General features: G+C 40.3%; 1 protein-coding gene across 2 annotated transcripts in view; it reads right to left on the reverse strand.

Moving 5' to 3' along the window:
* LOC111664914 (leucine-rich repeat-containing G protein-coupled receptor 5) overlaps positions 1-24,080 on the reverse strand; it is a 36,298-nt gene extending 12,218 nt beyond the window's left edge. For both annotated transcript variants that reach the window (XM_087177536.1, XM_023419716.2), the window contains exons 1-6: positions 23,411-24,080; positions 13,024-13,095; positions 11,137-11,208; positions 9,236-9,307; positions 6,547-6,762; positions 5,623-5,694 (exon numbers count right to left, since the gene is read on the reverse strand). In XM_087177536.1, coding sequence (XP_087033662.1) covers positions 5,623-5,694; positions 6,547-6,762; positions 9,236-9,307; positions 11,137-11,208; positions 13,024-13,095; positions 23,411-23,754 — 848 coding nt within the window. In that variant the 5' untranslated portion in view covers positions 23,755-24,080. The remainder of the gene's footprint in view (positions 1-5,622; positions 5,695-6,546; positions 6,763-9,235; positions 9,308-11,136; positions 11,209-13,023; positions 13,096-23,410) is intronic.
* Between the last annotated feature and the right edge of the window lie 978 nt (positions 24,081-25,058).

Below are 25,058 nucleotides of genomic sequence, written 5' to 3' on the forward strand. Positions count from 1 at the left end.
AGAGAGAGAGAGAGAGAGAGAGAGAGAGAGAGAGAGAGAGAGAGAGCGAGAGAGAGAGAGAGAGAGAGAGCGAGAGAGAGAGAGAGACAATATTACAGCGATATGGTTGATATATTCAGGAAGTATTCAGACCCTGTAACTTCTTGCACACTTTTGTGGAGGACCAGAAATGTCACGGGAAAAGTAATCAAGCATTTCCTTAGTTTCATATTCTAATAAGCATTAAAAACGGGAATTGAAAAAAGAATTTATATATTAACGATTAATCCAACAATAAATACTTCAGATTTAAAAATGGATTTACAAAAAAAGCATAAAATACTCATCATCCTGGATTCCTTCTTCAATTTCCATTTCCTTTTACCAGCTGCTCTTCCTATGAGCTAATCATTTAGCTCAGTCAGTTAGCCTCTTCTTTTAGCCTTTGCATGACATCCAGTGCTGGTAAAACCAGGATAGATAATGTGATGTGGGATGTGACAAGATCTGTGATTGGTTGGAGAACTAACCAGTGGGTTTTACCAGCACTGAAGACCCAGAGTGTCACAGAAAGGCTAAATGGAGAGGCTAACAGGAGAAGCTAAATGACTAAGCTAATCGATTAGCTAATAGGAAAAGGAAAAGCAGCTGGAAAAAGGAAATATAAATTGAAAAGGGAATCCAGGATTATATTCCTATTTTTAAAATACCTTTTCAAATTCTATTATTTATTCATGAATTAATGAATGTATTTATAAATTGTTTATTTAATGAGAGTTTTATGCTGTTTTTGTAAATGAATTTTTTAATCTGAGGTATTTGTTGATTGATTAATCGTTCATTTATAAACTATTGTTTTTAATACATATTTAAATATATAATGAAGGAAATGTTTTATCACTTTTCATGTGACATACAGTGCCTGGTTTTCCATACACTTTATTGTGTTTTAGGTTCAATTTTAAGTGGTTAAACTTGTCATTGTTCATCAGTCCACTCTTAATTAGCCATAATGACAAAGTGAAAACATCAAACAGTGACTGATCTCTTATTGAGGCCAGTGTTCTCCTGGGAACACTCGGTTTATACCCTCGTCCTGATCTTTGCCACACCACAGTTTTATTGTGGAGTTCTACAGAGACTTCCTGGGGACCTCATGGTTTGGTTTTAGTCCTGACATGCAGTGTGAATTATATACACACAAGTGTGCGTCTTTGAATTTCCATTTTATCCATTTAAAATTAAAATCTACAACACAATAAAGTGAAGTGCATAGTTTCTGAAACCACACACACACACACACACACACACACACACACACACACAATAACAGCTATAGTGTATTAATGTAACTCACTATTGGAGTGTCAGCTAGTATTAGCATTAGCATTAATATTAGCTATATACTGGGAATAGACTGGGAATACTGGTTCTAGTCTGGTAATTGAGCTATACACTCATGTCGTCAGCTCTCAACCAGTAACAACAGGTCAAACTTGGAATATCAGATTCAAATCAGGGGTGGGAATACCAGATCAATGCTGGCAGTGGCCAACTCTAGAAAGCTCTGGATTGGAAATGAAAGCTCTAGACTGGAAATGAAAGCTCTAGACTGGGAATGAAAGCTCTAGACTGGGAATGAAAGCTCTAGACTGGGAATGAAAGCTCTAGACTGGGAATGAAAGCTCTAGACTGGGATCGTCAAGTTGACATCAGGAATTTCAGCTGTAATCCCGGAATATTAGATCAAACTTGGAATTTTAGCTCAGGATTTGGATTATCTAACGCAGATTTTAACAGTAAGGACATTAGCTCTAGATTTGGTCATCTCTTACTTCGGGAATACAAAATCTATACTGGAATGGTCTATTCTATACTGGGAATACCACTGCTCAACTGGGAATGCAACTTTGTCCTTGGTATGTCGGCACTGAACAAGGAATAACAGGCAAACTCTAGATTTAACATATCAGCTTCAGGGGTGTTTGTTTTATTTTCTTTGAAACACAAACTCTATACTGGCAGTGGTCTGTCACAAACTGGGAATACCAGCTTTAAACTGGGAATACCGACTAAGATGGATAGTGGAATACCAGATTAATAGATCTATACAGTTGGAATGGGCAGCTCTTTCATCTCTTGACTGGGAATACCACCTACACTCTTGGAATGGCCGGCCCTGGACTGGGAATCTTAATTCTAGACTGGGAATACCAACTCTACTGGGAATGGTCAGCTCTAGACTGGAAATACCAACTCCATGTTGGAAAAGGTCATCTGTAGACTGGGAAAATTAACTCCATACTGGAAATTGTAACACTGGGAATACCAGATCTATAGTGAAAATAATAAACTCTAGATTTGGAAAAAACAACCTTATACTGGGAATGGTTAGCTCAGATCTAGATTGAGAATACTAACTGTACTGGGATATGTCAACCCTAGACTGGGAATATCAAAGGCACACTGGAAATGGTCAGGTATAGATTGGAAGTTCGAGCTTTATATTGGGAATAGTCAGTCCTAGAATGAAAATGTCCGCTCTAGAACTGGGAACGGTCAACTCTATAGAGGGGAAGTCACACCTTGACTTGGAAAACCATGTCTCTAGTGGAAATAGTCAGCTTTCAACTGGGATTACTAACACTGGAATAGTCAGATATATACTGGGAATGGTCAGCTCTAAACTGGGAATGCTAACTCTTCACCGGCAGTAGCAGTTCTAGATTGGTAGTCCAGCTACCTATTGGGAATGTCAGCTGTATACTGGGAGCGACGGCTCTAAATAAGCTCTATAATGGAAAGGCCAGCTCTACGAAGCTGTGGGAACGTCGGCCTCGGACCGGGAAAATGTTTTATGTAAATGTTTGTGTTTGGAGCTTGATGTTTAGCTTAATCTTTTTTCCCTCCTTTAGTTTATTAAAAAACATTTAACTGTGCCTCCCTCTCCTTCTCTTTTCTTTCATCACCAGTGGAGACTAGAGCATTCTGGGAGTCCACACATGGCTTCAATTAGTTCCTCTCATCCATCTCTGGGATGCAGGTGGCTATTATACACACACACACACACACACACACACACACACACACACACACACACACACACACACACACACAAATACACTGTGTGGAATGAAGCTGCCACATTGTGAAAATACCATTAAATTGAAATTGCTTCAGTCTGGATCTGAGTGTGTGAGAACATGTGTGTGTCCAGAGGATGATTTGTAGCAACAAAAGCTGGAACGCCATCGTCTTTCCAAAGCTATTATTGACAGGAGGTTGTGATTGGACGAGAGGTTTCATGGGGAAATCCGAAACTCTTACTTATCACAATGTTATAAATTGAATGTGCTGATTAGGTTCAAAGGGCATGTATCAATGGGTGGGTTTACATCAGGGGTTCAGGGTTCCAGCTGTAACAGTCCTGGTAAATTCTCCTGTAGACAATATGAGGTGACTGTTGTAGATTGGATGAACATGAAACTCTCCCGGTTAAATTATCAATACAAGTAATACAAGAGGTACAAGAGGAGGTGTGTTGTTCTGAGGAACATCTGGAGAGGTTTTGACAGACTGAAGTTAGAAGCTGAGGTTTGTTGAACCTCAAATAATTTTAGCAATTTGAATCAAACCAATGATTTGGACCAATCACGCTGCGGTGATTTGTTTTCCAGTTTGAAGTAAGGACGAGTTCTGAAACTCACTATCTGCTTTCTAACCTTTTCTGGAGCTTTCACGGGCCATTGATTTTACATTGTATTTGTTTTTGGCAATGGACTCCTGAAACTCTCTCCAAGCAAAACAACAACTGAGCTAACCGCTAACGAAGGCCTTTAGATGTCTTGCCAATCTTCAGTCAATCAAAGAAATGCGGGTTCGCACCTACTAAGTTCTGATTGGACAATTATTCCTCTATCCGGTGGAAATGAAATGGCTGTCAGTGGGTCCAACATTAGATCTATTTGACCTAAAAGATCATAGATGTGGATCGTGAATCAAAGGTCTAGAATCAAGCTATGTTAGATTTGATTGATCAGCTCTAGACTGGGAATGCCAGTTCTAGATTGGAAGTACTGACACCTCTTGACTGGGAATATGAGGACTATACTGGAAATGGTCAGAAATGGAGAATTAGGGAACCAGGTGCTTCACCTGCTTCACTATATCATTGGAAATAATGGTGAAACTCATTTGACTACAAGAGGTTTGGTTCTCCATGACAAATGCCACTCAAGTTAAAACTTTATTTAAACTCAAAGGACTGACAAGTTGATATAAGACAGTTCAAATGTGAAAAGTAGAAGATATTAACCCTTCTTCTGGAGGATCTTTCCGTCCCTGTGGTTTTCGTGGGGCTCGTGCTGCCCACACACAGTATTTCTGTGGCGCCTCTGAGGTTTCTCAAGACGTGTTTTTAAAGCTGGATTTTTGGGTTTCCTGCTCGGCACCATTTTCATCACTTACTGGAACCAGAAAATCCTAACTTGGGCAAAAAGGGACGGGGCTTCGGTGAAGCCGAGGTGGGCGAGACTCGGCCTCCACCACAGCTGAGCGACACACTGACGTTAGTAGATGTGTGTGTTCCTTTACGTCGGAGCTGAGCCGGTTGTATTAATTTATTTTGTTCTGTTTTCATTTCCGTTTTCTTCGTCTCTCTCTGTTTGTGTTTGTAGTTTCAGATGAACATGAGGCCCCGGTGTGGTTTATTATTGCTGATCGTGCAGGTACACACAGTGTGTGCGTGTGTGTGTGTGTGTGTGTGTGCGTGTGTGCATGAATAGTGATTATGATTAGCATACAGCCAGGGCCACACACAGAGCCAGTCCAACACACACACACACACACACACACACACACACAGAAGTATTTCCAAATGAAGGCAGTGTGTGTTTGTATGTTTAAACCTGCCTTTCTGGTTGACTGAGAAAACAGAAACATTTCTATACACACACACACACACACACACACACATTCCTCAGATTATACACACACACTAATTCATGCAGACGCACACACTAACATAAACACACACAGGTTAATCTGCCCCGACTCCAGTTAATATCCACAAAGACTCTCAAAGACCCGATCACATGCTCACTGGTACGAGCAGAAACCCCATTGGTTTAATCTACATTTCCATTTACTCTCAGGTGACTGGACTTCAGTATTTGCATGTTATGTAACTTACTTCTGCTTCACTTCATATCCTAGAGAAATATTGCAATTTTTTACTTTGACAGATACAGTAACAAGTCACATGACCAGTTAAAGCTTCTGCACACCTGCACAGGTGTTCTCCATCACTCTGGCTGATTAGACGTCCAGTCTGGTCACAGTTCAGAGGAGCTACATTACGTGATCACACCAAACAAATAACTGGGTCCTAAAGGACGATGAGGGAGCTGTCAATCAAACACAGTAGCTGTGTCATCAGCGTATGTTATGTATTATATTATATTGTATATATTGATCCACCTGAATCCTTCACACGGGTCCTTTAAGGTCATTTTTCACAAATATATAAAGTAAACTTCTCTGTCGTCGCTTAACCCTTCACCCCGACCCCGACTCAACCCTGACTGCTGTGACTCCACCCGAAATAACACACACACACACACACACACACACACAGAAACTCACAGCGTCTCCAAACTGTGGAGTCCGTGGAAGCAGTTCGTTCCCATGGAAACGATCCTATTGTTGTTGAGATGCCTGTGGAGAGAGAGAGACTGATGGACTAATGAAGCAGACAAAGACTGTGTGTGTGTGTGTGTGTGTGTGTGTGTGTGTGTGTGTGTGTGTGTGTGTGTGTGTGTGTATCTTTCTAAAAGGGGCCCCGGGGCCTCTCAAGAAGGTTTTTTTTTCTTTTGGTAATTTCATGCAAATTAGCTTCAAGCCGATTGGACAAAGGAAATGACAGCAAACTTCAATGCTGCCGCGCTGAATGCCATCACACACACACACACACACACACACACACACACACGCACACACACACACACACTCAAACTCGAGAGTTTTGCATGTTATTAAGGAGCTAATACCGACGGACAGGGACAGTCGCTGCCACGGTTAAACTTAATGCAGCAACAGCTCCTAGCAACAGTCTGTACACAAACACACACACACACACACACACACTCGTTAAAAACAAAAACATTAGCAAAAAGTACAAGAAAAATATTCATTCAAGCACTTGAATCCAGATGTTTTGAATTCTGTTGATCAGACAGATGTTAATTTGATGAATCACTTGATTTAAATTTGAGTTTAATGCAGCTGTGTCTTACTCCACTCTCTAATGGCAAACTCACTGACTAACCAACGAGCTAACTGGCTAGCTTGCTTGCTAACTAATCTTGTCGTCTACCAACTCACCCAGCTGGCTCAGATTAAACCTTGTTGAACTGATTTTCTCCAAAATTGAATAAAGTCCAATAGATTTATTTTTATAGATGTTCATCTCTTTGCTTGATTTTGAAATCATTTTTAATTTCCTGTTTTTCAAATCTGTGATTGCGTGTGTGTGTGTGTGTGTGTGTGTGTGTGTTCAGGAGCACGTACAGCACCACCAGGCGGCCCAGCTTGCTGAAGGCATGGTCAGGAACGTGGCTGATGTGGTTGAGGGCGAGGGTCATGGCCTGCAGGGCGGGCAGATCGCTCAGAGCCTCCACCGGCACCTCCGTCAGAGAGTTATCGTCCAACCACAGGTGACGGAGCGAACGCAGGCCTGAGAAACAGCCAATGGGAACGCTGGAGATGTGATTAGCATCTAGACGGCTACAGAAAAAAAGAGAAATATACACATTACATACTATATATAGACGGAAATTATTGTATTTAATTGTTAAATTTTATCCATCTTTTCATACAGTATATATTCTTTTACTTAATAGTGTTGATTTTTTTTCGTTCTTAAGGGAGCTATTTGTAAGTTTTGCTATCACTACATAGCTAACATTACCATTAGCACCTGTTTACTTACCAGTCTAGAAGAAACTCTGTGAGTTCAGCATCAAACTTCATTCGTTTACTAACCAACAGCTGTTCTTCTACTGGAGTTAGCATGCTAACCGGCTAGCCCCGACCCAGTTGGCCCATCTCGCCACTTTCCGATACTGAGTCACTGTAGTGTCCAGTCTGCTCTGAAGAATTAGCTGCTCAGAGGACGTATTATAACCTCTTGTATTGTAAACACAACAATGGCTGAAACTCTTGGAAAAACTGGTAAGTAAACAGCTGTTCATGCTAATGCTAGCTATGTAGCAATAGCAAAACATACAAATAGCTCCTGTAATATAATATATAGCATGGTAATGTAGTTGTACAGTGTGAGATTCTGAATTATTGATTATTATGATTTAGAAACAAACAAAGGTGCCGTGTAGAGTTTTGTTCTTGTAAACAAACAAAAGTGTTTCTCAAGAAAATTAGATTTCCTTCATTGTAAAAAACAATATAGAAATATCCCTTTCATTACCAAAATGTATTTATTCTGCATTTATTTATTATGCTTATTTCATTTTTTGTCCTTTATATTGCAAAGCTGATTTTTGAAGATTACAGTCTGTATATTGTCAGCAGCTAAAGATCACCAGACTTTACAATAATCAAAAAGATCATTCAAAAAAATCCCAGTGTCACTATGAGTGTAATTTGATCCGATCATATGTTATTTTTCACTTTCATTCTGAGCTTTATATTTCTTATTCTTAATAATAGTAACAGAAAACATTTCCTTTTTGAATATGTATGAGAAAATGTCGCAGCTTTAGGCTCTAAAACGTCGTCGCACTCTGAGGCTTCAATTCACTTTGAAGCCGTTTAAGAGGAACATTAGAGGTCGAGTGTTTGACCAGCGCAGAGGAATGATCGGCGTCTGCTCGAGCACCACTCGACCAGCCAACAGGCTCTTGGGGAAAAACGAAGGTATTTTAATGAGTGCAGACTTATTGCTGAGAGGATTGTGTGTGTCAGTCGCTGCCAAACAGCCACACTAAGATGATTTTCTCTTTCTTGTTGTTTCCTCACGATTGTTAGAAAATGATTTTTTGATATTTTATTTTTCCAAATTTTTGTTTTAATGAGACCACAAAACGATCTTTTAATGAGCACAAGAAAACAAACTGTCTCTGATTCTTGTCATCATGTCAAGATCTTAAAAATATTACTCAGTGGACACACACTCCCTTCCTGACCAGCCAGAAAAATTTGGCTTCCTCCTTGTTTTTCAAAGTAAAAGCCTCTCATATGAATTGCCTCTGCAATAGGCTGCAATGTGGAACAATAATCTCGCAATCCTGGAAAATCCAAAGAAGTAACCAGAATTGAGAGTCCATCTGTATAAGTCTGGTTAAACTCATCTTATTCTCTACGTGTCAGCCATATTTGCAGACAAAAACCACGTCTTTCTGCCCCAAAACGACCTCTGGAGAGTGGAACACTTTAAATGTAGGTACAAAACTATGACCTTTAACTTTTTCTATAATCACGTTTTAAATGTTGATATAGAACAAAGAGGATATTTAACTATATTCATGCTGTTCAGGTGTTTCACTGTGGACAGAGCTCTCTACTAAAACCATGCAGAATCATTAACGTGGAAGCAAATCGGCTTTAATGTGGACGTGGTCTAAGTCTGGACTCCAGACTGTTCAGTTTCCCTCTGGTCCACCTTCCCATTAAGGCTTTAGGTCTGTACAAAGAAAAGAATGAAGAACAGCATCAGTAATGTTCGCCTGGTTCCCTTTCCTTTTCATTCTGGTCCGAAAACTCACGGTTTTTCTTCAGGTTGTGCAACATAAACATGTTCTGTAGGAGAGCTGTCTGTCTGTCTGTCTGTCTGTCTGTCTGTCTGTCTGTCTGTCTGTCCCAACAATACCTCCTCTGTTCATGTCCAGAGAGAGAAGAGAAGGATGGGACTTCACATAATGGGAGAGAGACCTTAGACGTCTCCATTCTTATACCCTTATCTACCCACACACGCACACACACACACACACACACACACACACATACACACACACACACACACACACACACACACACACACACACACACAGGTACAGTTTCAGTATAATTACTGTGTGTTTTCAGGCTGAGAGCACAGTGTCGGACCTACATACATTAATATACGTGTGTGTGTGTGTGTGTGTGTGTGTGTGTGTGTGTGTGTGTGAGAGACTGAAGATTCCTTTCCACCAAAGCGTAAAAGGAGATAAAAGGATGGAGTGTGTGTCTGTGTGTGTCTCACAGCGACTGCAGGTTGTGCAGGTTGTTGAACGTCTCACCGGGGACCGACCTCAGCTGGTTGTTCTGAAGCATCCTGAAACAGTTCAGACAAAGTCACATGACGACTCATCTAATCTGCTATAAACATGTTGAGAAAAACAAAAAACATACTGATGAGTTAACAACTGTCAGAGCAGCGGCCTCGAACTACTGGGCAGGAATTTAATTACTTCAAAATGTATCATTAAATCTTTCCCCACATTATTACTACTGTTGAAATGTGTGCAGTCAGTTTATTTATTTGCACTAGTAAAGTCATTTGTCATTCTCATTGTAATATCACAGGTTTTGTTTTGCAAACAATCATTAAAAGTGAGTTAAAAGTGAACAGTGATGGATGAAACACAGCAGAAATGATGTGTTGATGTGAGTAAACATGTGGGAGGTGAACAGTGGACAGACGTGTTGTTTCAAACAACAGAAAGTCACTAAACCGAGACAGAGGACGTCTTCAAAGTGTCTGTGAATCATTAGCACCAGTAAACATACCACACATTATTACAGTGTGGCCGCAAGTGTGTGTAACGGTCTCTGTGAGGACCAGTTTTAACCGCTGTAGAGAGGACATGTATGCATTGTGAGGACATGTATGCATTGTGAGGACATTTCTGCATTGTGAGGACATGTATGCATTGTGAGGACATTTCTGCATTGTGAGGACATTTCTGCATTGTGAGGACATTTCTGCATTGTGAGGACATTTCTACATTGTGAGGACATTTCTGCATTGTGAGGACATTTCTGCATTATGAGGACATTTCTGCATTGTGAGGACATTTCTACATTGTGAGGACATTTCTGCATTGTGAACACATTTCTGCATTGTGAACACATTTCTACATTATGAGGACATTTCTGCATTTTGAGGACATTTCTACATTATGAGGACATTTCTGCATTGTGAGGACATTTCTGCATTGTGAGGACATTTCTGCATTGTGAGGACATTTCTGCATTATGAGGACATTTCTACATTGTGAGGACATTTCTACATTATCAGGACATTTCTACATTGTGAGGACATTTCTACATTATAATGATAATTCTGCATTATGAGGACATTTCTACACTGTGAGGACATTTCTACATTATGAAGACATTTTTACATTATAATGATAATTCTGCATTATGAGGACATTTCTACATTATGAGGACATTTCTACATTATGAGGACATTTCTACATTATGAGGCCATTTCTACATTTTGAGGACATTTCTGTATTATGAGGACATTTCTACATTGTGAGGACATTTTTCTGCATTGTGAGGACATTTCTACATTATGAGGACATTTCTACATTATGAGGACATTTCTACATTATGAGGACATTTCTACATTTTGAGGACATTTCTACATTATGCGGACATTTCTGCATTGTGAGGACATTTCTACATTATGAGGACATTTCTACATTTTGAGGACATTTCTACATTATGCGGACATTTCTGCATTGTGAGGACATTTCTACATTTTGAGGACATTTCTAAATTTTGAGGACATTTCTACATTATAATGATAATTCTGCATTATGAAGACATTTCTACATTTTGAGGACATTTCTACATTATGCGGACATTTCTGCATTGTGAGGACATTTCTACATTTTGAGGACATTTCTTTATTGTGAGGACTTTTCAACATTGTGAGGACATTTCTGCATTATGAGGATATTTCTACATTATAATGATAATTCTACATTTTGAGGACATTTCTACATAATGGTGACATTTCTTTATTGTGAGGACTTTTCTACATTGTGAGGACAGTCCTCACAACTTCAAAGGGCTGTTTTAAGTTCAGGGTAAGTGTCTCTGGAAGTCATTGCATCAATGACAAAAACAGAAACGTGTGTGTGGACTTACAGCACTTTGAGATTGTAGAGGCCGGCGAACGCTCCTCTGGGGATGAATGACAGATCGTTTCCCGCCAAACGCCTGAGACAGAGAGAGGAAGAGTTGAAGTGGTGAAAGCAAATGTAAAAAAATAAAATAATACTTTTCATAACAGCAACAACAAGGGATATGCTGTGCACCATTTTGTGATTGGTTACATATCAATAGTCAAACATCAACATGGTGACGTATCTTCTTCCCCAGTAAACATGATATTCCCACTAAGTCCTGACTTTCAAACTACCAGAAAACACTGGGCTGTAATGGGTCCTGCAGAGTCTGTGTGTTTTTCGAGGCCACGCAGAGTTCAGCCAGTCCGCATGTACCCAGCATGCACCTCTCGCGGTGTCCTATCGCCGTAGTGACGTTTCTCACGCCACGGTGACAAATATCACACACACACAGACACACGTATAAACACACATGGCTGGCAGCAGAGCAGAACAGCAGCCAGAGTCATGTTCAGGTCTCTGTGAGGTCAGCTGTTCACAGGCCGAACCCTGAGCTTTAATTTAGTCCATCAGCGTCCGTCTGCAGAGACGCTGCTGCTGGGTGCATCGCCGGTTTAACCTCCCAGGGGTTTGTTCACGGATCCCCTCCCCCCATTAATCATAGAACCATTGGTCAGATAAAACAAGCCATTTGAATAGACTTCAGGAAATAAAGGTGAATTAATTTTTTACACCAAACAATCCACTGTTTACTATAAAAATTAAGTGTCAGATCAACTGAAAGTAAAGGTTGTCTGCACCTTTACAATACTGATGATAATGAGTATGAGTTTATTTTATGTGTCAATTACCTGACACCTTCAAATGTGCAAAATACAAACTAAAAAATTTAATGATTTTAAAAGTAGATTTTGACAAAGATCTGATTTGTAATTTATGAAATAATTTAGATGCATACTGATGTGGAATGAAGCCAGGGGATTTCAGGGCCCTGTGGGGTCTTGGGCCCCGGGGGCAGTGTTGCCTGTTTTGCCCAGCTGGTAATCCAGCCTTAGGTAGGTGAGGACAGATGGGATTACATATCGTATCCTCACAGATATCTGAGCTGCTCGGCCGCACACACACCCTCACTGCAGACGCTCATATCATGCACAAACACTAAGCCTCGATCCCAGGAGCTCAGACCTAAAACGAAGGCCGCGTCCGTCATCAGGGAAGGCGAGAAAACAATAGAAAAACAATTCCTGCGCCTGAATGTGACACCAGCAGTTTGTGGCTCAAAGACAAAAAAAGAGAGAATCGTTCATTAATCATGATCATGATATCGCCCCGCACTAAGATCTCTTATATTTCTCTAATACAACGAGTCATATCAGGGTGTTTGAGATGATGATTTTTTAAAGGGCTTAATAAGGTGTTAAACAGCGTGAGGAGGCTCTGAGCTCAGTTTCTGAATACAGGCTGTGTGCATTTCTCTGTGGACTGAGGCTTTGATACTTTCACAGTATTAATATAGAAGCTAGAGCTGATCTATAATCTATAATCACACTACACATGGACACAGACCTTTACACTGGAGGAGCTTTAAATGTAAAGACGTTGAGTCTGAAGTCGCTGTGACGTTTTCCTGTGTTAAACCAGACCAGGATCTTTTTCTAAATCATAAACATAATTTCTAGGAGACGGTTGAATGAAGCGCACCTGTAACCAGTTTGTTTGTAAACTGTTGAACAGACTTTGTGTGTTCAACCTGGAAATCTCGCAGCTCTGATTCACACTGAGATTCCTGGAATTTCATCAGGTGTCACCTCCTCGACTCGAACACGGTAAATGATGACATATCAGCAAGGAATGAAAACCTGTGTGTGTGTGTGTGTGTGTGTGTGTGTGTGTGTGTGAGACTCACAGCTCCTCCAGGAAGTGCAGGTTGGACAAAGCTCCACTGGACAACACAGTCATATTATTCATACTCAGATCACTGCAAAGAAAAAGAGAGAGAGAGGTGATGGTTAATGTTTCTCAACCTTTACACTTTTTGCAGTAAACTCACAAATTAATATAATAATAAGTCATAAAATACATTTAAATAAATCAACATCAGCTTTTATGAATGGTTTTCAGATCTTAATCATAATAAATATCATCCTGCTCCAAACAGTTAATTAGAAATACAAACACTGCATTAATGACTCATGAATTATTAAAGAGACATAAGGTCATAAAACGGCCACAGAGTCTGTGTTCACACACAGAGACCATTCAATACACACACACACACACACATTTCACATATAAAAACATTTAGTTTCACAAAGCATCTACTCAGGACTCAGGTAGCACACACACACACACACACACACACACACACACACACACACACACACACACACACACACGACTTCACGCCTCCTTCAAAGAGCTGGTGAAAGGAATGAGTCAACACACACCTGAGTGAGAAACAAGACGGGAGTGGAAGTTACTGGAAAGAGAGAAAGCAAGAAAAGAATGAATGAATGAATGAATGAATGAATGAATGAATGAACCAGCTTTCCCTGCTCTGCTCTGAAGTTCCAGGACTTTCAATGACCTCTACCAAGCGTCCTACATGACTTCTAGCAAAGAAAAAACCTGGCAGAAAGTATGTGGACACAGTTTACAACCCTGATGTACGAGCACACGTTTGTGTCACATCTCTAAATGTGATTAATGAAAGATTTTTATAACTTCTTTCTGAAGCTGCGACTCTGTTTCGGGATCAAAACAAAGATGGCTGCTCTTCTACCTGGACAGGAAACAGAGTTGAGACATTCAGAAGATGCTGAAGATCAACCTTGTTTATGTGACGTCACCTACGTAAATTTGACCAAATCAGAGTTTCCTTAATCTTTCGAAGAACGAACATGATGATGTTCTGTAGGAGATGATGGCGTTGGAGAGCAGGTTAAACCATCCGAAATCTCCTATAGGCGTTGAGTTGCGTTGAGATCTGGCAACTGTAGAGTTTAAACAATTACTACGTGTATCTGTACAAATGATCTGCAGCTAATTTAACAACCTACATCAGTATATTTTAAGCAAAAAATGTCATTTTTTCACTTCTAAAATGTGGGAATTGGATGCTTTTGGTTGCCATAACATATGATAGTAAACTATATGTTTGCGGTTTCACTATTTTATGACATTTTCTCGACAAACTGGACAATGGTCGTAAGATTTATCAAAAATAAAAACAATAATTCACGTTGTTTTTATCTGATATCTCCACTGTAGGTTTTTCCCACAGTTTGTCACTGAGCTTGTTGGTCATTTGTACAATAAACATACACTGAAAAAAAGCCTGTGGAGTATATGTGTGACGTCAACACCACGCTAACAAAGCTAAACATGACTTTAATGCGACGCTACCTAATTACAAATATGTCATGTCAGTATCTAATCTAATCTAATCCACTGTGTAGTTTAAAGATTTACAAATAGCTAAATCTTTGGTAATGTTTTGTGGGGGTGAAGTAACCAGTGGCCTTAAACCAACATCTGTTTTTAAAAATTTACTCAGCTACAAGTCAAAACATGGTGACATCAGTGTTTCTGATTGGCTCGGAGGGACAGGGACATCGTTTGTTGTGTTGTGTTTGTGTGCGGCCATGACGTTCTCTCTCCTCTCTTTTCTCTCCCTTATCTGAGCCCGTCTATTTTCTGCTCTGTGAGAGCCTGATAACTATCGGCAGGTAGCGTCTTTCCACTCAGGAGGGCTGCGGTCTGAAAGGAAGCGGGAGACAGGCCGTCTCTGTCTCCAGCACACACAGGGAGGGTGTGTCGTCTGCAGGTTGAATATACTGGTTGTTAAGGAACTTTCTCAACACGCCATAAAGCCTGTTAATGTGTGTGTGTGTGTGTGTGTGTGTGTGTGTGTGAAGCTTTACAACATTGGCGACAGGTAGCCCGGTCACACAGAGAGGGTTTGTTTGGGCTCATTTTAGCAGAATGTTCCTTTACTCAGACCAGACCGACAGTGTCACGGCTGATTGGCTTTTACTGCTTTAACGCACACATTCAGGTTTGTATTACTGCGCTTTGAACGCAGTCTTCATTCACTTCATTTATTAACTAACACTCAGAAATATATATCTTTATATGTGAGCGTGTTTTCAGACACTGAGCTGTTCATTACCCAGACTGAGAGCTCTGTGACTCTCTACATGTGGTCGCATATCTTGTATAAACAGTTTAAAAAAAAAAACAGGGCTATTTACAGAAGGTTTGGTTATTATTTCAAAATGATTTACTGAGAAGAATCCAAAACCATAAATTACTTAAAAGCCTTTTATTAGAGGCAAAATCCCTAATGTCTTTAACAAGCTGTAGAAATTCTGATAATTTATTGAGCTAGCTTCTTGCTAACGAGTTTACGTTAGATATTCTTTCCCTCAAAGCTTACGTTAGCTCGGGTCCTGCTGAATGTTGACTCGCTAGCTTTGCCCCTCTAAAGTTATGTTAGCTTCTGCGGAGCTATTGGTGTTGGTGTAGCCAAATGAATGATAAAATAAACCAACAAATCATAATCTGTTGTTGTATAAAAGCAATATCACACTCACAGTCATGATGTTGAACTGAATATCAGGACAGCAACTCGTGTGATGTTGCTTAATAAGCTTTGCCCTGTAATGTTACGTTAGCTTCATTCCCTGTTAGCTGATGCTCATTGCTCTTTCAGCCAATGTGTGATTGCGTCAATATTAGCTTTGTGTATCTACCATTACATTAGCTTCTTGGTAAGTAAAGTAGCTTTATAGCCTGTTAGCTTTGCCCCTGTGATGTAAAGTTAGCTTCATTCCCTTTTAGCTTTGCCCTTTCAGGCAATTTTTAAGCGTTTCAGCATTAGCTTTGTTCCTCCAGTGTTATATTAGCTTCTTGCCCTGTTAGGTGATTTTGAGTCACAGGTAGTTTAGCATTGCTTTGCCCTGGTAGAGGATACTGGACTTCCATATCTTTGCCACTTTAATGTTATGTTAGCTCTGTGCACTGTTAGCTGATGTTGAAGCTGATGATCATTGATACCTTAGCCCTGCTAATATCATGTTAGCTTTGAGCTCTCTAGCCTTGATAACTAATAGGTAGCTTAGGATAGCTTTAGCTGATGTTGTATCACTGTTAGCTCTGCCCTCCATGTTATGTTAGCTTAATGTGTTTTTAGCTGACATTAATTTCCTGGCAGCTAAGCACAGTTTCATGCCCTGTTTGTTAAATCATCTTCATCTTTCAGTCTACTAATGCTAGCTGCTAGCTCAGGCTGCAGCTAATACTGTAACATTTCTATTCATCAAGGATTAAATAGTTGTTTACTGCTTAACTGAGTCATCAAATTGTTCATAAAACATCAGAAAATAATGAAAAATATTCATTAAAATCTCCCAGAACCCAAACTGACAACTGCAGAATGTCTGTTTTATAAAAACAACAGTTTAAACTCAATGAATATTCAATTTACAATAATATAAAACAAGCAAAACTGAGAAGCCAAAACCAGGAAATATGTGGCATTGTTACTTCATAAATGACTTGAATGACTAATCTACAGTATCATTTCATTTCAGATCTACTGCTCGCTCCGTGACGGTGGTCCAACAGTAACGTGTGTGGTGCGTTTTTATTTACTTCAGTCATGAGATATGGGACATTACTGAACTCAGAGACACACATGGTGATGAGGATTATGACGATGATGATGATGAGGACGATGATGGTGGAGGTATTGTTGTGCTTTAACAATAAGGAAATATCCAGCCCTGATTACCCTGCTGGTATGATGTCATATGACTTCATACAATAGTCATATCTAACAGTCTTGTACTATTTATATTGTATTTACCCTGTCCTGACCTTTTTCTGCTTCAGCTTTTATTTTGAAACAGCTGCAGAAACCACATTTCTGATTCACTGTGAATCTCCTCGTTAGTGTCCATTAAATACAGGCTTCTGTATTTTGTCGCTTGTTCGGTGAGTTGTTTACATCCGTCACTTGTGACCAGTTTAAGAGAAAAATACTAGACTAGTATAAAGAAAAACTATATTGTGCAACCTTCAACCTTTTTTGTGAATATAGTAAAAATATTCACAAAAAAAGTTGAATACTTTGTGATTTCAGTCGTATTTAAAAATTAACAAGTACATTATACTATATTATAGATGACATTACAGTAAATTACAAGGAAAGGTTGTAATATTTAGGGAATAAAGTCAAAATAATACAAGGAAAAAATGGTAAAATTTTGAAGTCATAATATTTAGAAAATAAAGCTGAGAAAAGTCGCAGTTCCAGATTAAAGTCTGAAATCAAACATTTACAAGACAAAATTATTTGAGTTGAAAGTTGTAATAATCTCAAAATTAAGTCATAATATTACAAATAAAAGTCATAACACTACGAGAAAAAATGTTAAAAGAAAAAAGATTGAAGTTACAAGTTTTGTTAGTAAAATATTTATGAGTCGTAAAAGTTTGTGAATCGAGTAAAAAGAAACTTTTAAACACTGAAGTCAAAAGTTAAGTTATTTAAAAGTCAAAAGACAAAATAATATTATATAATATTTTCAGATTTAAGTTGTAATAGTTTGTGAGTAAATTCCCAAATGAAAAAAGTTAATTAAGTCAATACATTACTTAAATAAAGTCAAACATTTACAGTCTAAAAGTTTTAATACTGTATAAACTTTATTCTCAAGAGCTTTTTCCCCCTCAGGTTCATGTGTGTCACAGTTAGAGTTACAGATTCACACTGAGGAACCATTTTATTGTACAAGTTCAGATGTTTTTTCTGTGTGGACTGAGGAATAAAAGAGGTATGTATGAAGAACAAGGAGAACAGAGGGATGAAAGAAAAGACGAATACATTAACCATGTTTTATGTTTTTTCCCCTCTCTGTAATGAGTTAGATGAAGCTGTGTGTGTGTGTGTGTGTGTGTGTGTGTGTGTGTGTGTGTGTGTGTGTGTTGTCTTTTTTCCGACTCCTCGGGCTCGAACTGATGGATATCAGACGATTATTCAAATGTCCGTGGCCCGCAGAAAGACAAACTCTGAAGGAAGAAAGAAAAGAGAGTTGTGTAGTTTGGAGGCGTAATGTGACAGCGAGGCCTCTCTCTGTTTTTGTCCTCTTTCACTCTTTCTTTCTTTCACTGTTTTTCGGGGGCGGGTCAGCTGCCCCCCCCCCAGCCCCCCCTCAGGGGCAAGTGAACGCAGGGGGTTTATTCCCTGATCTGTCCCGTCAGTCTGCGCTGTCTGTTTCCAAAGAGAAAGATACCAGAGGACAAACAGCAGCTCCTCCAGATCTCTGTGTTTCACTGCAAACAAACAGCCGGACACTGAAGAACACAACGTCATGATGTTGTTACATCAGCAGACAAATCAGACTGTGGCCTGGAAGTCTGATCAATGTAATCTTTAATATCTGCTGTAGCAACTTCTATATCTATTTCTATCTTTCTATCTATATTTCTATTTCTAATGTATATCCATTTCTCTATCTATTTCTATATATATATCCACAACCATATTTCTCTTTCTATATCCATTTCTATCTTTATATCTAATGTACATCCATTTCTATATCTATATCTATATCTATATATATCTACATCAGTATTTCTCTATCTGTATCTATTTCTATGTCTTGAGTTGTCTGAGTTCCTGATGCCCAAGATTGTGGAAAGTAGAAAGTTATAAAGTTAAAGTTATACACTATTAAAATCCTCCGGCGTCTCCGTCGGACTGTCTGACAAAACAGCAGCAGCACATCTGGAGCCAACTCCATTTATAAACTGATTATTGATTATTGTGGAACATTTTTAATGATTTCTTTACATATTGAATTTCAGGAGACTTTGCATCTTCACTCCATGTTGTCTGTCGTAAACCTGTGTGTGTGTGTGTGTGTGTGTGTGTGTGTGTGTGTGTGTGTGTGTGTGTGTGTGTGTGTGTGTGGTGGACCGTGGCGTCCAAAATCAGCAGCACTCAACGACAGCTGAGCTCAACTGAACCCTGACGAAGCTTAACGATCTCTCGCAGTCAGACAGCAGCCGTGCAAACATCCTGAGCAGGTAAATGGACGACCTGTCTTCCTCTGAGGTCGTGAGAGAGGTCAGGCAGACAACAGGGGGCTCACCTGTCTGTCTCTCTACCTGTCTGTCTGTCTCTAACTTGCATCAGAAAACAAGGTTCCCTGATAAAATGTACATTTAACAAACAGAAGCAAGTTGTTAGTGTAAAAAAACCTGAACCTCTCGGGGGCCAAACGAGGCTCCAGATCAAAGATTAAATGGTCAGTTCTGCTGTTGACGGAGCTCAGGACCTCCAATATGGCTGCCAAAAGGGGCGTGGCTGAAAACATCCTTCATATGTACATCAGCTCATTCATCAGAGAGCGTCTAAATGCATTCCTGTGCTGCTGCTGTCAGTCAGAGGTAGAATAGAGACTTACAGGCCCATTCAGACTCAGACAGCTCTGCTTAGGCATGCAGCTAGTGTACACACACACACACACACTCACAAAGGCTTTGACAGATGCTAGTATTCAGAGTGACGGCGGTCAAACAGACGGACGGACAGAAGCGGATTGTAAACGGACTCTCCCCGATTTTCTGTCCTTCTGAGATCAGCTACTGTTTAATGTTCTCCGAGTTCTCCACAATGACGCAGAACGCTCAAATATTCAAGACGTCGACCTGCTTAGAACCAAATACTAAAGGAAGTCAAACAAACAGAAACATAAAAACTACTCAGTTACCAAATCTGGCAACTCGCTGCACAGAGCTGCTGGGCGGAGGGATACACTGTTGTTCGTCATGAAAATAGTTCCAGCACAAACTGTGTCTTTTTTTGTAATGTTTGTGTGCAGATTAATCAATGAAGACACAATATAATAATCACATTATAGGTGTTTTTGTAAAACGTCAGGCTAGCAGTTTCCCCCTGCTTCCAGTCTTTATGCTAAGCTAATTCAAAGTTTGTGCAGCATTAACCAAATTAAATTTAAGAAGACGAAACAAAACAAAGAGTGAGACGTACGATTATTTACTGGAAGCCACAATAAATTGTTCTTCTTTTGGTTTTGTGACTTTGGGATTCGGCAAAACTTTGTGAATATCTTTAAATTTACGAAACATTTTGGATTTCGCTGTAAGATTTTTTTGTGCTTGTGTTGTTCTTTCTGGGACTCGATTACAGTCGTTCAAGTCGTAGATAAGTAGTGCAAACATACTACTACCAACTACCAACAAAACAAAATAATAAAACTTAGAAATCAGAATTTAATTCAATTTAATTCAATCTGTCACGATCTGTCACGGGTGCATTGTTTGAAGTTTATTTTGGAGGCGCTGGGACCCATTGTCTCATAATCTGTTGATGCCTGGAGCCAGATAAACTAAGATAAACTGAGTATTATGAATAAATGAGCTTCTTAACAGCTGATTCCCAACAAGAAAAAACAGTCACGACCTTTGTAGGTGAAATTTAAAGCTTTTCAATTAAGACTGCAGATACTGGTTCACCTGAATCCAGCTCTGTCCTGGTTCATGGTCGCAACACGATGGGAAGCTTCTCTCGAATCTTTGCTTTTTCTTTATTGTGAAACTCTGAAGAGTTTGACCTCTTCAGAGTTTCAGTCATCACTTCTCATGGGTACAGTTTGTTTTTCTTTTTTCTTTTTTTTTTCTCCTGCTATTTATCCAGGGAAGTTTAACTGGAAGAACCTGGCTGCTGGAGTGAGGATCAACCCGGTGACTTTAGCCCACAACCGCTCGCATTCGCTTTGAAGGTTTGCGAGCAATAACAAGTCGGGACTCACTGGTTTTCTAACGACTCGCCAGTATTAAATAATCAAACATTTCTCCACAATCCCTGACGACCAGATAAATATTCCCATGTGACTTCCCACATTTCATAACAGACTACAGGTGATGATGAGCAACACATCCCAACACAAACAATCTCACTCCGACCCGCTCCTCAGCAAACTCACAGGACCACCTGAACGCATCATCGATAGGCGACCACCTCGCAGTGGATTCATCAGATACTGGTGACCAGGAGATGATGGGACACACACAGAAACACACACAGAAACACACACACAGAAACACACACACAGAAACACACACAGAAACTCCTTGATGTTTTGTTGGATTCAATTCCTGATTGGAGCTTTAATAAAGACACAAAGAACCTTTGATCGACTGTCGGTGAGTGTGTGTGCGTGTGTGTGTGTGTGTGTCCATCTGCCTGTCTTAGACAAACTGTAAGGAAAGTGCTTTCATTGAGACACACACACACACACACACACACACACACACACACACACACAGAGCTATTCTGAATAGAAGAAGGTTTTCTTTAATGAGAGTGAAACTTAAATCCTGGACATTGTGCTGCTTTTAGACCACAGCCAAGATGGGCAGGTTTTCCTTCCCCACACACACACACACACACACACACACACACACACACACACACACACACACACACACACACACAGTGTACAGTGATGTAATGGTTTTGCCAGAGCTGAAACATGTCTTGTATCGAGGCTGGTCACCTGCTGTGAGGTGAAATGGATTTGAATTCATTTCAGTGTCTCGCTTTAACAGGAGTTTAAACTCCGGCCACAGTCGCCCACTCAAGTAGAAACACTGAAACTTCACTGACACAGTTGTTAAAAGGACCGGACCAAAGTTTTTTTTGCATGTTGTTCAGTGCGAATAACAAACTGTTTTGGACCCGTTTCACGAAGCGTATCTTCAGTTTATAGAGGATTTAACGGCCTCATTTGCTGATGAGTCGCCCTCACAAACATTTAATCACCAAAACATTTGCTCTAATGTTCCAATTTGATTTGATTACTATGTGAATGACTGATTTCTTTTCCATTTTACAAGTGTAAATATCCTTGAACCCAGTACTTCTGGTGTCCCTGTGACTTCTTTAAGAACCAGAACCTAGAACCTGCTTCAGAAGAAACACAACTAACTGAAACTCCTGAAGAAAAACCTTCCTCAAAAACCACCGGAACATTTTCAACGACGTCTTGAACATCTCAAACCTGGAACGTCTCCGAAGCTGATTAAACATTTCCAAGTTCACCTGAACCCTCCCTTAGAACTACTGGAACCTCTTCAAGTGCTCCGGGAACCTCTCTTAGAACCTCTCAAACTTTCTAAAGAAATACTTAAATCTCTTTCAGAGGTTTACCACTGGAAGATTTTCTCAAGAAGAACTTTTTTATAAACTGTTGGAACTTCTGTGAAACTCTCTGAACCTATCTTGGTTCCTATTGGTTCTCTTAAAAACCTTCTGAATTTCTGACCTGAAACCTTCTCGAAGCCACTGGAATCTCTTCAGGACCCTGTAGAACTCCTTAAAGAAATGTGCAAATTTATTGGATCTATAGAACCTCGTTAAGAACTAATCTCAACCTTCTAAAAACCACTTAACTCTCTTTGAGTACTTCAGGAACCCCTTTAAGGACATCTACAACTCTCTAAAGTGACCTTTGAACCTCTTCAACAACCCCTTAACTTAACACTAGCTCCAGGAATCTCTTCAAGTAGAAGGGGGGGCATCCTCATAAACATTTGAGATGGTTTTCGGGATCTCGTGGAACCATTTTAACCACACCTAAAACTTCTACAGGGAGGACACCTACAACGTTCTCAAAAACCACTGGAAACTCTTCAAGAACCCTTTCAAGGACCTCTACAACTTTCTAAACAAAGCTACGAATCATCATCTCAATAGCTCCAGGGATCTCTTCAAGCACCGGTGGAGCTCAAAGATCTGTGGAACATTTTCAAGAACCCCTAAAAGGAGAACGCCTGAAACATTCCCAGAAATCTCTAGAGCTTTCCAAAGATACTTTTCAAACTCTTCAACAACATCTGGAACTTATAGCTCTAAGAATCTCTTCAAGCACCAGGGGAACCTCATAATTGTCTTGAGGACCTGTGGAACCTGTTTAGAACCTTTCTTACTTTCTAAAATAAACTATCAAATCCACTGAACTTGTGTAGTGTAAACTAATCTCTTCAGACCGCCTTAACCACCATATGAACAACCGTACGTGACATGCGCGTGCGCGTGCGTTGCAGCAGGGGCGCGAGAAATAAACAAGGGACAGGTGCTGCGTTTCTCACGACTGCAGAGTATCCGTGCACGTTGACACACGCACGCGCACACAATTTGAGCGGTTCATACATCAACACAGTAAAATAAAAGAGAAGGTGAACCCTCGGCGCTGACTTACAGGTAAGACGTGAAGACGCTCAGGTTGCTCGGTATCTCCCGGAGCCCCAGGTCCGAGCAGTCCACCCGGTGCAGCAGCCCGTCCACCTCGCACCGACAGCGGCCAGGGCAGCCAGCCCTGCCCGCTCCTCGGTCCCCGTCCCCGGAGCTCCCCGCCCTGGCCACCGCGGTGCTGTTCACACCGGCTGATGCCCTCTGCTCCGCGGGCACGGCGGAGCCCCTCACCCCGGTTGCGGAGCTCTCCTCCGCGGCCACTGAGCCCAGCATCTCCACCCCGGCCACGGAGCTCCTCAACCCCACAGAGAGAGCCGCAAACGCGGCCAACAAAGCCACAAACCCCGGCATGTCCTCCGTGGTTTCTCCTCGGGGGGTAAAAGTTTCAGCTCCGGTGAAATAATAAAAACACACAAAGTTGCAGCCCTGGATCTGGATCACGTTGTGTTTGTTGTTGGTCTCAACTCACTGGAGTGAGACTGGAAGCGGTTTTAGACCAGAATCCCTTAATCTGGATTAAAAGTGTCGCAGAGGCAGAAAATAACAGAGAGAAATAAAAAGTCCAGGTTGTTTGAAGTTGAAGCTGCAGCTTGGTCGTTTTCCAGGCTGCACGCGTGGAGCTGCACAGCCGGAGTGTGTGTGTGGGTGTGTGTGGAGATAGAGAGAGCAAGTGTGTGTGTGTGTGTGTGTGTGTGTGTGTGTGTGTTTTCCATGGACAATGCACATGAATCAGGTTCAGCGTTGTGTTTCTCTTTGGCCAGATGTTAGATCAGCTATTAAAACAACAATAAAACACGCTAACATGTGCTGTGTGTTTTATTGTTCTCGTGATCTCAGTGGGAACAAATAAAACTGACTAATTAACTCAATAACTCACTAAATAACATTTTGTGATTTTAAGACATTGTGACATATAAGAGATAATATGTAATAAATTCACAAACAAGCTGATGCACGTGATTTAACTCACATGTAAAAACATTCATTTCTCATCTTTTAAAGTAAGAAATATTTTTTATTTATAGTTGTTATGGTTTTATCTGCGTTGTTATATTGTTTTGATCTAACAGTCGTTTGAGCTTTAACAGAAATGTGATACTGGCAATATGAAATATCATTTAAAGTTTTAGAAGTACAACTAAAGTTCAACTGATTTCACTCATAAAATGTGAACTGACACACAAACACACATACACACACACCTGTGGTTAATGATTACACATTATCTACACACCTGTGTTCTTGTTAGTGTGTTATAGAAGTAAAACAGTGCGACTTTATATATATATATATATATATATATATATATATAGTGTGTGTGGGGGGGTGTACAGGTGAGATATAAAGATGGTTATGACACACACACACACACACTAAAGTAATGATGCAACAGTGTGAGGCAATCAGTCTAAAACCAGGAGTGTTTTTCTTAAAGGAATAGTTTCATATTTTGGGAATCACACATGAGGCGGGGCCAGAAAGGTGGTCAGGTGCTCAGGTGTGCCGTGCCCCCCCCCCCCGAGTAGGAAGGTACATAGACAGCTGGTTTGTTCATATCAAACCTCTAAGTGACTGTTGTTTATGTTTCTGTGTTGAACAGTCAAATGAGCGGAGAGGCTTCGGGCTTTTGGGGGTTAAGAGACCAAACAACTACA

Source organism: Seriola lalandi, unplaced genomic scaffold, assembly GCF_002814215.2.
Source record: "Seriola lalandi dorsalis isolate HSWRI2012SDOR001 ecotype SW California unplaced genomic scaffold, Sedor1 jcf7180002054609, whole genome shotgun sequence".
Taxonomy (NCBI): Eukaryota; Metazoa; Chordata; class Actinopteri; order Carangiformes; family Carangidae; genus Seriola; species Seriola lalandi.